Here is a 12,929-nt window from a genome sequence, read left to right as displayed (position 1 = left end):
GTAATTGAGACACCTTTTACTAAGTTTTGATGACCCCATTTCAAATGTTTAGCCGTTTCACAGTCGTAACTCCAAATCAAATTACCTGAAGTTAGACTGTTAGAGCGTTCTCGTGTTTCATTGTGACTGCTTATACAGTTGCCAGTGACAAATTTCACATCAAATGCTCTTCCCTTATAAAGACCACAAACTCCTATTGAGATCAAACAAGTTTCACGAACAAACAATCTTATTATCTTTTATTGACAAATTTCTATAGCACCAAATGAACACAACGCTCCTGAGCAGGCAGCGCTACAAAGAGACTAGTTTTTATAACGTGTTTTATATAATTACTGCGGAGATGCCCTGGCAAGACCCATGTACAAAGGCACTTGAAAAATGCCAGAGCAAAGATAAATACCAAGTGCCACTGTCTACCGCGAAAACAAGATCCACGGCAACTGCTAAACCTACTCTACAGGCAATAAGCAACGTTGATAATAAAACTCTGGTATGTGGATACCAAGTTTGGATCGGATTACTTTCCACCCACACTCGTAAAGCCTGCATTGAGTTGTGTGCCAAGCTTTGCCTTAATTACACTCAAACATGCTGAGCACAATTCTGTACCAGGAGTAATCCTCTAAACTTCGCCTTGCTCATTGCTGCTACTCTTCAAAATATTGTACTTGCAGAGAGGACAAGTAGCATTAATGAAAAGCCACTTATCAATGCAGGAACAGTGAAAATGGTGACCACAAGGAAGTTGCCTTAGCTCCGCACCGTCATCATAAGAAGAGAGGCAGATGCAACACTCCTAAATCACAATCATGACAATTATATGTTAATATAATGACCACATCAGGACATTTTGTTAATCCAATAAGTAACAGGGAATTGTTTATGAATACAAACAGAAAAGAAAACAACTATGATGTAGGTCATGTAGACAATATGCTATTAAAGATGATTTGGTAAGTAAGACCAAGTACACCAAAAATGGCGCTTACCGCGTCTTCTGGTGAAAGAACATGCTCAATGGGTGAATCTGTTCCACATTCAGTCATTACTCCTCCATGAGGTCCTTGTTCACCGGCTGCAATTTTCTCATTACTAACTCGTCGGAATTTGAATTTTGATAATTGTTCAATATCTTCCTTAGATGCGCCATCCTGCTTCAATAACATGTCACACAAAAACAATGAGGGCAGAAGTAGAAAACCTATTACTCCAGTATAACCACACTGGAAGAAGTCAAGCAAATTTGGATCAATGAAAAAAAATACTAAAACAGTAATTCATTTCATCCTCGAGTTGCTTTAAGGGTAGCTACTATATATCAGTTTTTCAACCTCATGCATCATCATCTCAAAAGAAAGGTTTATGTAATCATTCATTCATAATAAGTTGCTACAGTACTCTTCAAAGAGACCAGGATATGCAACTGTCAATAAATGACAACCATGTAGTAAATATAAAGCAACTCTAAGAGGATGTGAGCTTAGCAGAAATAAAGACAGGCTAAATAATCTAGCCACTACTTAGCACTGTGAGAACTCGCCCATTTACTTGAAATTCTAGTAAAGGCAATCTACTTTCTGACCTTCTTTTCTACTAACCAGCACATTTGAGATGGACTTGACCATCCACCCCAGATAAATAGAGATTGAGAGTATGATTAAAGGGAACCAAGCCCAATATAATTAAGTTGAATAAAGTTCAAATCTTAAAACTACATTGGTATTCACATTCACACTAACAAGAGTTTGTAGGAACATAAGTCTGCTGCTTCTTTCCGGTGTGGCAGTAATATAAACATAACAAAAGGATTACTATGAGAAGACAGATTAAAATGAACATGAAACAGTCCCCACACACACGAGAGAAGAATGCAAGAGAACTACCTGGTCTGCCACAGCGTATAGAAGTGCAATAATACATGGAAGACAGCAACACACAGCGATCCCGATGATGCAAGCCAGTGCAACACAGAAGACGACAAAAAACACATCAAAACCCAGAAAAATTATGCACAGCCTGCAGACAAAGCAACACTCCCATAGTTAAACACAAGCTGAATGCCTTGGGTTTCAAACAAATGAAGAAACAGCCATAGAGCACGAACCAGTAAAGCTGAGGGGAGGCGCGTGCCAAAGTTTGCCCGCCTGCTGATACCCAGTAGAATCCAATGATCCACCAGATGAACGAAAACATTGTATTTGCAGATTCTAGATGCTTGGCAACACTTCTGAGAGACAAAAGCAAAAACCATACTTTCATTTTCAGAATTACAGAACTTACTAATAAGTTAATAACATACTAGCTGCATTTATTCAAACAAGCAGTACCATATTAAAATTAACAGGTTTTCGAGGCTTTTTAAATCAATTTTGTTTAAAATAGTGTCATCAACAAGCTCGAAAGCAAAGAAGATTCACCAAACTCATCCTCTACATCACGGATTATCACACTGTGGTGCACCATTGGCCCATTAACATTCAAGATTATGACATCAGTGTAATAAATTTCAGCTACTAACAATAACAGTTAAACAAATAACACAATCACAAAATCAAAGCTTTCCGAAAACGTACCCGGTGCTCTCCTCATTCAAGTGATCAGCCAAAGACACGTACTGTGATGAGTACTGTGACGAGTCCTCTCTCCTAGGGCTGGAATTTCCGGCGCTCCCGATCCCTCCGTCACCGGGATTCACCCCCAAAAACCGCCGATTCTGTCGCCGTTTGAACTCGACACATACACAAACCATATGCAGCAAGCATTGCATAGCGTATCCCACAATCCAAAGCCTCAGCGGCATCTCCGGCGACTCTGACCGGCTGAGAACCAGAACCGTCGCGGCGACGACGACGAAAGCGAAGTTCCAGATGATGTCCAAAACGACGACGGGCTTGGAGTAGGCCCAATCGCTCTGGCGCTCCTCCAACTGCTCCGCCGCGGTCTCGCGCACCAGCATCGACGGCTCGCGCATCAGCCGCCGGCTGCTGGCCTGGCGGAGGAACCGCGCGGCCTGGCGGAGGCTCTGCTGGCGCAGGTACCGGCGGCCGGAGTTGCTCTCGTCCGACGACCCGCCGGAACTGGCGAGCAACGGCGACGTGTCGACGATGTCGTCGGCGGATCGGTTGTGTGGAGAAGAAGCCATATTTTGGTGAAAATCGAATAACGAATTGAGGGATTTTTTTTTTTTACCCTATTAGGTTTTGTGAGCTGAATTTGGCTCAGCCCATGCGAAACGGTGCGTTTTGGCGGGGATCGAATGGGCGGAGGTTTTGTGGCGGTAACGAAGTGGGAGAATGAGAGACGGGTTGGATAAGACAACGGCGTCGATGATTTTAGTGTCGTTCTCGGATTGTGATTTTTGATTTAATCGGGATTTACAGTTAGTTACTGCTGACGTCTTTGATTGGGTACGAATTTGTGGCCCATGAGTCATCGGAAGCTAGGAGAGAACGGACAGGTGGGCGATTGTGATTTCACGAGTCTTGGGAAGCTAGGAGAGAACGGACAGGTGACAATAAATTCCTGGTAAGAATGTGAGACATGCACCAATGTCGATTAGCCGGACAAGGTCATAAAGCCACCTTGCCTCCTCCGTTAAACCGGAGTACATTCGACGATCCAATACCAGCCCTAATCAGAAAAGACATGAAGGCCCAACGTAGCGGCCATGACCACATTTTCGGATTCCTCCATTGCTGCAAGCCAACAACGTTCACCACCTGTACGGAACCCGGATCCAACCCCTCGGGTCTGAAAGTTGCACAACACCATTCAATGTCAGCCCACCATCCATTTGAAACTTGACCCTAAGATGAGTATTCGTCGTTGAGCAAGAGTGCCATGGACTTGCCGGTCCACCACCACACACCACCTATACCTCTAATCTTCTAAAATTGAACCATTATCGCTCCACGAGCCGTGAGAAAAGAAAAAAAGAATACTCCCCAACCGCTTGACGACCTCGACCCCATGTCCATAACCCACCTATCAAAACATCAGAATCACCGTCGTTTTTCCAAAAACATTCAAGAATACTAATTTACGATCTAAAAAGAGATGGACCTTCACTTCTGCTGCTTTTACATTTGCAAGCCTTAAAAAGTCTCCGCCGCCGTCAACCTTAACCGCTCAAAAGAGAGACAAAACATCTCCGATATCCTAAAGGCTTCCTAGACCCAATGACTAATCTGGTAGGGGTTCGGACAACCAACAGGGCATTGCAGCCCCTACCCTGGTCACTTTTGACAGTGTTGTGATTCGAATTAGGAAACACATCCAACTAAACAAAAACCATTATACTACATTCTAGAGATTTGTAAAATTTGACTCTCAATCAAATGATAAGTAAAATGATCACCAATTCACCGTGCTATTATTCATACTAATAACATCATGTATCATTGCCAAATGATCGAGTACTTTCATGTAAATATCATAAAACACCGGGGTTCTGAAACAAATACGTCACAGACCTACACCACCAAACCGTAAATACAGACTTGGCTTCTCTGCTTGGGTTTTTATTTGCTTGAATCTGCCTGGGTTTTTCCCTAAGTCTGCCACGTCATGGTATCATAATCCAGTGGATAGAAATACAAGTCTTCCAAAACTGAAGTTGTGCCGAGAAGTATGTGATTTTTGTCTCACTTCCTCTGCAACAAAACCTAGATTTATCCCTCTCTATCTCTAGTCTCTATGCAGAAGAAAAAAGAACAAAGTCTTCGATTTATCTATTTGCAGCCAACATGAATTATGCAATTACTCTAGTTCTTATTAAGTTTGATTATAGACGACAAACGAACGTGAAGCAGTAGCATTTGAGAGGAGCCCGTCTCCAAACTCGATCAAGTTCATGCATTTCTATGATGAATCTGAGCTTTGATAAATTTATGGGTTCTAGTGTTATGTCATCGAATTGTTTTCTTGTCCTTTGAATCTCGATTGTTTGGTTTGTGTTTTTGATTGATTTGATTCAAGTTTATGAGCTATTCTATTGAGTTTTATTCTTGATGGAATTCAACCCAAAATATAAAATGTTCTTTGGCTATGAGGTTGTTTGGTGATGTTTTGGATCTGTGTTTTATGAGTTTGGGTTAATTGCAAAGCATTTCAGAGAAGAAAACAGGAATAGATCAGTTGTTTCATGTCCATATTCGTGTGTTGCAAGTTTTCATTTAGAACCTTTAGATATTTTTGCGGTGACGTGGCAGGCTAGGAAAAAACCCAACAGATCCAAGCAAATAAAACCAAAGCAGAGAAGCTACGACCTAAACAATTTTCCCTCCAAATCAAAGAGGGGGCTGCTCGCGAGGGTTTCTTCACTTCCTGCTCCTCTCCATCTCGATTTTTCCGATACCCGGACGGAAAACGACATCAGAAATGTCGTCGTCCTCTGCGTCTTCCTACGACATGCCATGGGTGGAGAAGTACAGGCCCACCAAGGTCTCCGACATCGTCGGCAACGAAGACGCCGTCTCGAGACTCCAGGTCATCGCCCGCGACGGAAATATGCCCAATCTCATCTTAGCTGTAAGCGACTCTCTATCACAAACCCAGCTCCCTCAATTTCACTAAACCCTAAACCCTAGAGGGATTTGAAGTATGAACCTGTTTGAATTTTTGGTATTGTTTGGTGTATTTTCATGTAATTCAATCAATTCTTATTTAGGATTAAACACCCATAATCGGTTTGTTTAGAGAGTAAGTATGATGATTTAGCTCAGATGTATGAATTTTCTAGTTTTAATGAAACTGTTGTCTTTTGAAGTATTGAAGTTAAAACTGATCAAATACAGCGCATTGTGTTAGAAGAGACTGTGTTTGTTATGGGATTATTGATTGTCTTGAAAATTGGGGAAGATTTTGTTGCTGTTCCAGAACCACACATTTTACTGACTTTTGATGCTGCTTTATTAGAATCGCGATCAGTTTAGTGACGTTTTAGCAGTGGGACTGAAATCAGATGCAAGAGGCAACTTCAATTTTGACAAAGATTGCATAGAAGATATATGATAATGTAAAAGCTGTGGTCTCGTGGGTATCGTCTTTGGGTATATGGGGAATGAAAACATTGTCTTAACATGGTTGGCTATTAGATTCAGTTAGAGATGGTCAGATCCTGAGGACAGGGAGATACCTAAGAAATGAAGAATTGGAGAATGATCTCAATATGCTTGCTTATTGGCTTTTGATGCTAGACTGCTACTGATCTCTGTTTATTGTTTTCAGGGTCCTCCTGGAATTGGTAAGACCACTAGTATTCTTGCTCTTGCACATGAGCTTTTGGGACCAAATTATAGGGAGGGTGTTTTAGAGCTGAATGCATCTGATGACAGGTGAGTATATATGTTTATGGTCCTCATGGTATTTAATCTTTAGGCCTTTTTTGGTGTTATCTTGAACTAATTATTTTTGCTTTTTTGTTTAGGGGAATAGATGTGGTGAGGAACAAGATTAAAATGTTTGCCCAGAAGAAAGTAACACTACCTCCTGGGCGCCATAAGATTGTCATCTTGGATGAAGCTGACAGGTAAGCGCTGATAATATTGTTCCATGAGGTTAATGTGCAGATTTCAAGCTACCCTTATCCAGCTGCCTATGTGTGTTTAACTGAACTGTGCGGTTTTAGACTGTTCTTTCTTCAGTTTATCTGGTTATATGATTTTTACATACTGAATAGTTGTAGCCTAGTATCTATCTGTTTTATTACTTGCTATAATTTTCCTATTTGCATTGCCTTTTTAACGTATTTGGGGTTGGGGTACTATACAAAATTCAGCATGACATCTGGAGCTCAACAAGCTTTGAGGCGGACAATGGAAATATATTCAAATTCCACTCGGTTTGCTCTTGCATGCAATACTTCCTCCAAAATCATTGAGCCTATTCAGAGTAGATGTGCTCTTGTCCGGTTTTCTAGATTAACTGATCAGGAGATACTTGGTCGTCTAATGATAGTGGTCCAAGCTGAAAAGGTAAATATTTGTATTGTTTGAATTCTGCATACTTTTTAAGTTTTTATCTATTAGCTTTATTATTTACTTGATAGATTGGTCCTCATGTGTAATGTCTTAATCTTTTTTATTCGTGTGTATCACATAGTCAACACGACATGGTAACATGTCTTATTGCCTTTTTTATGATATGTTTTGCCAAAAGAATGAAAGAAAAGACTTTGCAACTTCATTTTCTAGTGGTGCTTAAATGTGGATTTGTAGGTTGACATTTGAATCTACCTCTTAACTGATGCCATAATAACCAGTGATGCTGAATTTATATAACTTTTTATAGCATACACCTGCTTTTAATGATCTTCACTTTAATGCTGAGCCTTTCACCGAGATATTGGTTATAAAAATAAGACCTACAAGGGATCAAAACTTACTAGACAGTTGCTTCACTGATTTACCATTGGCTGTAGAGTGTTAGCATACATGATATTTTCTTTGGCATACTTACAATTGATTTATGTTTGCCATAAATGAAGGTTCCTTATGTTCCAGAAGGTCTGGAAGCAATCATTTTTACGGCTGATGGTGATATGAGGCAGGCACTGAATAATCTGCAAGCTACAAACAGTGGATTCCGGTTTGTCAACCAAGAGAATGTTTTCAAGGTACATTTATGATAAACCTGATTTTTTTTCTTTGGTTGAAACTTGAAAGTTATATTTTCATGCTCTTTGGTAACTCAAAATATGTCTCTTTTGTTTTTCAGGTCTGCGACCAGCCGCATCCATTGCATGTAAAGAATATGGTTCATAACATACTTGAAGGGAAATTTGACGACGCGTGTTCAGGTCTGAAGCAGCTGTATGATATGGGTTACTCCCCCACTGACATAATCACAACTTTTTTCCGTATCATCAAAAATTATGATATGGCTGAGTTTTTGAAACTGGAATTCATGAAGGTATGTAGAATCTCCAAATTTTCCTATCTTTCATTTTGAAATTTTGTTTGCTGCAAGTCCTTTACTTGTGTGAGGTCTTAGGAAACTGGGTTTGCTCACATGAGAATCTGCGATGGAGTTGGTTCATATCTTCAGCTGTGTGGTCTTCTGGCTAAGCTTTCCCTAGTTCGTGACACAGCCAAAGCGACATAAGAAATATCAACTACTACAATCTGCCGTGTGCTGATGGTTGTGAACATTTATCGTTTTGTTAACTCCGTAGTTTAGAAATGCTTTGCATTCTCATGAGAAGTTGATCGTTATGCTGTTATTAGTGAAGGGAAAATTTACTTTGGACAAGTAATGGAAATTAGACAATAAATGTCTAGTATTTTCTTAACTTAAAGTAAGTTTTCAACTCTTGTTTAGATTATTATCTCTGGTATCTGAACCATTACATGTCTCCAAATAGCGAGTTAAATTCAACAGATGTATTGGAAATTGCATCCTACATTGGAGAATTTGTGCTCTAAATTATTATGTTTTCGTAACCACCTAGGTAACTTTAACCATGTGATTGACTCTTCCTAACCACCTAGATGAGTTTTCGTAACCACCTACGTGATTTTTCGTAACCACCCGACAGACTCTTCATAATCATATGAGTGACTATGGTTAAAGTCACCTATATGGTTACGAAGAGTCACCCTATGTGGTTAAAATTAGTCACTTAGGTGGTCATAACCACCTGATTAGCTCTTTATAACCACTTAAGTGACTTTAACCACCTGACAGACTCTTCATAATCATATGAGTGACTTTGATTAAAGTCATTTGTATGATTATGAAGAGTAGTTAGCCTATGTGGTTAAAGTCAGTCATCTAGGTGGTTATAACTTATAACCACCTGACTGGTTCTTTATAACCACATAGTTGACTTTAACTACCTGACAGACTCTTCATAACCATCTAGATGACTATGGTTAAAGTCACATATATGGTTATGAAGAGTCATGTCGACTTATGTGGTTAAAATTAGTCACCTAGGTGGTTATAACCACCCGATTGGCTCTATATAACTACCTAGGTGATTTTAACCACCTGACTCTTCATAACCTAGGTGACTTTAACCATTTGACTGACTAAATATTTCATCACGGACCTTAGAAGAAAAAAAGGATTGGGCCGAGATAATTATGGCCCATTTAATCGCCCAAAACGACCCGCTGCGCCATCTATTAAATTGGTAACCCGAGCCCTTAGGGTTTGGACTTTGGACAGACCGAGGATTTATAGAGCAGCAGAGCGGCGGCATTAGATTTAGGGTTTTGAGCAGAGAAGAAGCAAATCAGCATCAGCCGCCGCCATGGTTCTCAAGACTGAGCTCTGCCGCTTCAGTGGCGCCAAGATCTACCCCGGTAGAGGCATCAGATTCATCCGCTCCGATTCTCAGGTACTACACCAAACCCTAACCTCACCTCTCTCTCCGATCGATTTCTACACTCATCTTCTTCATCACTAATAATCGATTCCTGGATCGGTTTAGGTTTTCCTGTTCCTGAATTCCAAGTGTAAGAGGTACTTCCACAACCGCCTCAAGCCCTCCAAGATCACATGGACTGCTATGTTCAGGAAGCAGCACAAGAAGGTTAGTCTTCTTCTTCTTTAATCTCCGCCTTTGGATTCGATTGATTTGATGGAGTTTTGATTGTGTGTGTGTGATTACTGTGATTACTGTAGGACTCTGCTCAAGAGTCTGTGAAGAAGAAGCGCCGCTCCACCAAGAAGCCTTACTCGAGGTCCATTGTCGGCGCCACTCTCGAGGTTATCCAGAAGAGGAGGACTGAGAAGCCTGAGGTCCGTGACGCCGCTCGCGAGGCCGCTCTCCGGTATTGCTTCGTTTTGTTTGATAAGCTACATTGGTTCAATTCTAGCTGTTTTTCGATTTATTAACCTGTATGTGTTGCTGTCATTGTATATGTGTGCTATTTGGTGTCTTTTGATCGAGCGAGTTGTTTGAATAGCTCGGCAATATCTGTATGTTTGAGATTGTCTATGGTTGGATATATATATGATGCTTAACTTGATCAGACTGTTGATTTGGAGTGTGTTTGAGATTGTATCTGAATCTGTAGCTCATGTGGAGTGAGATTTGTATTGTAGTTCTGATGTTGGTGTGTGTTTTTCAGTGAGATTAAGGAGAGGATCAAGAAGACCAAAGATGAGAAAAAGGCAAAGAAAGCAGAGATTACAGCCAAGACGCACAAGACTACCAAGGGTAATATGCCCAAGGCTGCAGCAGCTCCCAAGGGTCCCAAGCTTGGTGGTGGAGGTGGAAAGCGATGAATGGTTTTCTTCCTATGTACGCCTGTTTATTTACGCTAGTTGCAGTTTTAATTAGACATTGAGACCCCTTTCTGGTCTGAGTTTTGTTCTATGATTGGCATTGTTGACCAGTTTAATATTTGCTTGTTTATGGTGGATTTTCAATTGCACTAGTAAGAGTTATCTTTTTATTTCAATGCCCACCATCACGGAATACTTGCATTTCTCTTTCTTTGGTTGGATGTCTATGCTAAGAGGCTTAATAAACTTGAGAAGATAAATTAGTTACCAGTTCAAAAATTTGGTACAGGTTTTGTTTGGATTGAAGTAAATCCAAATCTAATTTTGAGATTGTTTGTGAAGATAGGTTTGGTTTCTTTGTTTGTGTGGAGGACGGAGGTGAGTGGTGTGTTGTGTCCTTTGAATGTCATCGTGTTCTTGGAACACTGAGATCAGCAGATGTTTGACACCTAAAGATCAAGAGATCCTTCTTTCAAATGCTTTTGGATCTTCAAAAGCTTTCTTGTGCATCTTGTCCTCATTCACGAAGTATTTAAGTCTGCATTTTAGACATTTTTGGTTTTTCAAGACTTTGCTATGTTTTTTGGGTATTGTTGGTCATGAGCAAGCATGTGAGGCAACATGGCCTGGTTGTCTTTGTGTTCCGTTTTCGCGTCCCTTAGCTATATAATAACAGTAGCATTTTTCCTTGCTTCTCAATACTCAATAGTGCAAGCTTGTTGTGGTGTACTGGTGTTCATACTTAATAGTGTTTGGCTAATGAACTCTACTACAGTCCATTCTTGTGTTATCATCATTATGTTACTTTCAAAAATGGTTATCAATTTTTGAACTCGCATTATCGACTGGATTTCCTAGAGCTCCGTCTCAATCACCTCTATAATTACCTCCGCTTCTGTCCCACTTTTCCCATTTTAGGGTGAGCTGCCTAACAAGAGAAGCAGCACCTCTGAACAGGTTTCTTTACTCTCACGAAGGTTATCTGTAACTAGTCGTGACCTGTAGAGGGTTGATTCTGAAGAACCAACTTCTTTACATCTTTAAGGGTTATCTAAGTGTGAGGGACATTCCCATTATCGCCTATAGTCGTTTTCTAGCGAGGTCAAATTGCCCCATCAACTTTCACTATTTTGTGAGAGATGTGTAAGGTTGTGTATGCAAAAATGTTTGTTAGGAAGTAGCAAATGAGTTAGGCAACGACTTCTTCATTTTAGCATTGTTTTCCCAGTAGGAACTTGAGATCTAGGAACATGCTAAACCATTCTGATCTAGATTAGAATGTTAAGTCATATCCTTGTCTTGTGTCATATTTTGCTCAAGTCCTTATTCATATCTCTCTCACAAATCCGCCAAATTTGTATCATATTTGAGTTGTGTTATCAGTTATTCTCGATGTCAAAACGCACCAGCCGTGATTCTAAGCAAAAAATTATTCCGGAATCTTAAACTAAAAAACTCGAAGCATATATACTTCAGAGAATTAAGTAGAAGAGACGCGCACAAATGGCAAAGAAAGGAGGACGTAGCTTCCAAGCCACTCACCGGAAACTGTTCCAAGTCCAACAAACCAAAATGGCCACCTTAGCTGTTTCTTCTGTTCATTTCTGCCGAACTGCAAGTACACACTGTTATGAGGATGATGAGTCACCGGAAACGCGTAGGCTTAGCTTCGATCATGGAGTGTCCTAATCTCCCATCCCTTCACGTTTTCCACATTAAAGTTAAACACATCCACCCAAAACATACCAATGCGCACTCACTGCTCGATCATCTGCCACCATTATATGCACCAAATTATCAACTAAAGAAAGTTACGGGCATATTCAAAAAATATCAAATGATATATCGACATATAATTATAGGGATGTGAAATTCACACATCTTAAACTGAAATTCACACACTATTTGTTTTTTTAGTTAACACATTAAAAACAAAATTCAAGTTATCAAAAGAAGGAAAATAGTGTGTGGATTTCAATTTGAGGTGTGTGAATTTCACAACTCTAGCTATACATCTTGTTGGATCGCGCGTGTTTATGTTAGATCGTATTGTACGTGTTGTATAATGATATAATGTCTTGTATTATGTACAATGTGATTAAACTTATCGTAGTTCATATCATTTAGATTTAGAATAAGAAACTACGGTCGATCACACAAAAATTGTTTCATATAATTAGCGGGTTTGACTAGATGGTTAACAAAGTGTCTCAAACACAACAACAACCAGGAAAAGAATGATTTGCTAATGTAATTGGTTTTGTTAGTAATGTCAATCCATGCCATTTGTTGGGTTTATGCTTCTTCCTGTTCATCATTTCTTATCTCAATTAAGAGCGACATGCTTAATATATACAGTTGCTGGCAGCTGGTAATTAGTTGGTAGCCTGTTCTTGTTTTGCTGATGCTATGTTCTTGTCATCGACCAATTCCTACATTTGTTTACAGATCAAGACGAAGTAATTATATGGAGTGACATTTGGCTTTGACCTTGTACACCGTTCTACAACCAAGTCAGTTTATTACTAAGCAAACCAAACAGAGAATTGGTCATCCTTAATTAATATTCACAGCATCTTATAACACTAAACAACTAAGAAGAGATAGCAATGCAACTAACTTATTCCCTGTTTGTATATTTAGTTTTTTTTTTTGGTAGAACTGGAGACCAAGAGCCTTTTTCTTTCTTT

The 12,929-nt window shown here is 39.9% G+C and overlaps 3 protein-coding genes across 4 annotated transcripts; 2 read left to right on the top strand and 1 right to left on the bottom strand.

Moving 5' to 3' along the window:
* Positions 1–214: 214 nt before the first annotated feature.
* On the bottom strand, positions 215–3,121 carry LOC101294941 (E3 ubiquitin-protein ligase At4g11680-like). Its single transcript, XM_004298712.1, has 5 exons — positions 2,577–3,121; positions 2,108–2,227; positions 1,887–2,019; positions 993–1,154; positions 215–799 (listed from the first exon to the last, which is right to left on the bottom strand). The coding sequence occupies exons 1-5, from the start codon at positions 2,972–2,974 to the stop codon at positions 626–628; spliced, it is 987 nt and encodes a 328-aa protein (XP_004298760.1). The 5' UTR covers positions 2,975–3,121; the 3' UTR covers positions 215–625.
* A 2,190-nt stretch (positions 3,122–5,311) lies between these two features.
* Positions 5,312–8,279, top strand: LOC101291141 (replication factor C subunit 2-like). Its single transcript, XM_004298699.1, has 7 exons — positions 5,312–5,532; positions 6,232–6,338; positions 6,431–6,532; positions 6,782–6,977; positions 7,490–7,618; positions 7,720–7,914; positions 7,996–8,279. Exons 1-7 carry the CDS (start codon positions 5,383–5,385, stop codon positions 8,104–8,106), a joined length of 990 nt encoding a protein of 329 aa, XP_004298747.1. The 5' UTR covers positions 5,312–5,382; the 3' UTR covers positions 8,107–8,279.
* Positions 8,280–9,161: 882 nt separating this feature from the next.
* LOC101299582 (60S ribosomal protein L24-like) lies at positions 9,162–10,423 on the top strand. Of its 2 annotated transcripts, none has more exons than XM_004298729.1 (4): positions 9,162–9,346; positions 9,440–9,541; positions 9,634–9,782; positions 10,083–10,423. In XM_004298729.1, exons 1-4 carry the CDS (start codon positions 9,260–9,262, stop codon positions 10,237–10,239), a joined length of 495 nt encoding a protein of 164 aa, XP_004298777.1. In that variant the 5' UTR covers positions 9,162–9,259; the 3' UTR covers positions 10,240–10,423. The 2 variants fall into 2 exon arrangements, with proteins under 2 accessions (XP_004298777.1, XP_004298778.1); XM_004298730.1 differs by having other exon boundaries at positions 9,634–9,849; positions 10,083–10,387.
* Positions 10,424–12,929: the final 2,506 nt, after the last annotated feature.

The sequence above is a fragment of the Fragaria vesca genome, linkage group LG5 (genome assembly GCF_000184155.1).
Source record: "Fragaria vesca subsp. vesca linkage group LG5, FraVesHawaii_1.0, whole genome shotgun sequence".
In the NCBI taxonomy this organism is placed as follows: domain Eukaryota; kingdom Viridiplantae; phylum Streptophyta; class Magnoliopsida; order Rosales; family Rosaceae; genus Fragaria; species Fragaria vesca.
This window is presented reverse-complemented; position numbering and strand designations above follow the sequence as displayed.

Coding starts and splice junctions, on each gene's coding strand:
- LOC101294941 (XM_004298712.1), bottom strand. CDS start 2,974: ATGCGCGAGCCGTCGATGCTGGTGCGCGAGACCGCGGCGGAGCAGTTG. Junction 1,155..1,886: donor TATACGCTGTGGCAGACCAG/GTAGTTCTCTTG, acceptor TTATTGAAGCAG/GATGGCGCATCTAAGGAAGA. Junction 800..992: donor TTCTTTCACCAGAAGACGCG/GTAAGCGCCATT, acceptor ATTGTGATTTAG/GAGTGTTGCATCTGCCTCTC.
- LOC101291141 (XM_004298699.1), top strand. CDS start 5,383: ATGTCGTCGTCCTCTGCGTCTTCCTACGACATGCCATGGGTGGAGAAG. Junction 6,533..6,781: donor ATCTTGGATGAAGCTGACAG/GTAAGCGCTGAT, acceptor TACAAAATTCAG/CATGACATCTGGAGCTCAAC. Junction 7,619..7,719: donor ACCAAGAGAATGTTTTCAAG/GTACATTTATGA, acceptor TTTGTTTTTCAG/GTCTGCGACCAGCCGCATCC.
- LOC101299582 (XM_004298729.1), top strand. CDS start 9,260: ATGGTTCTCAAGACTGAGCTCTGCCGCTTCAGTGGCGCCAAGATCTAC. Junction 9,542..9,633: donor TCAGGAAGCAGCACAAGAAG/GTTAGTCTTCTT, acceptor TGATTACTGTAG/GACTCTGCTCAAGAGTCTGT. Junction 9,783..10,082: donor GCTCGCGAGGCCGCTCTCCG/GTATTGCTTCGT, acceptor TGTGTTTTTCAG/TGAGATTAAGGAGAGGATCA.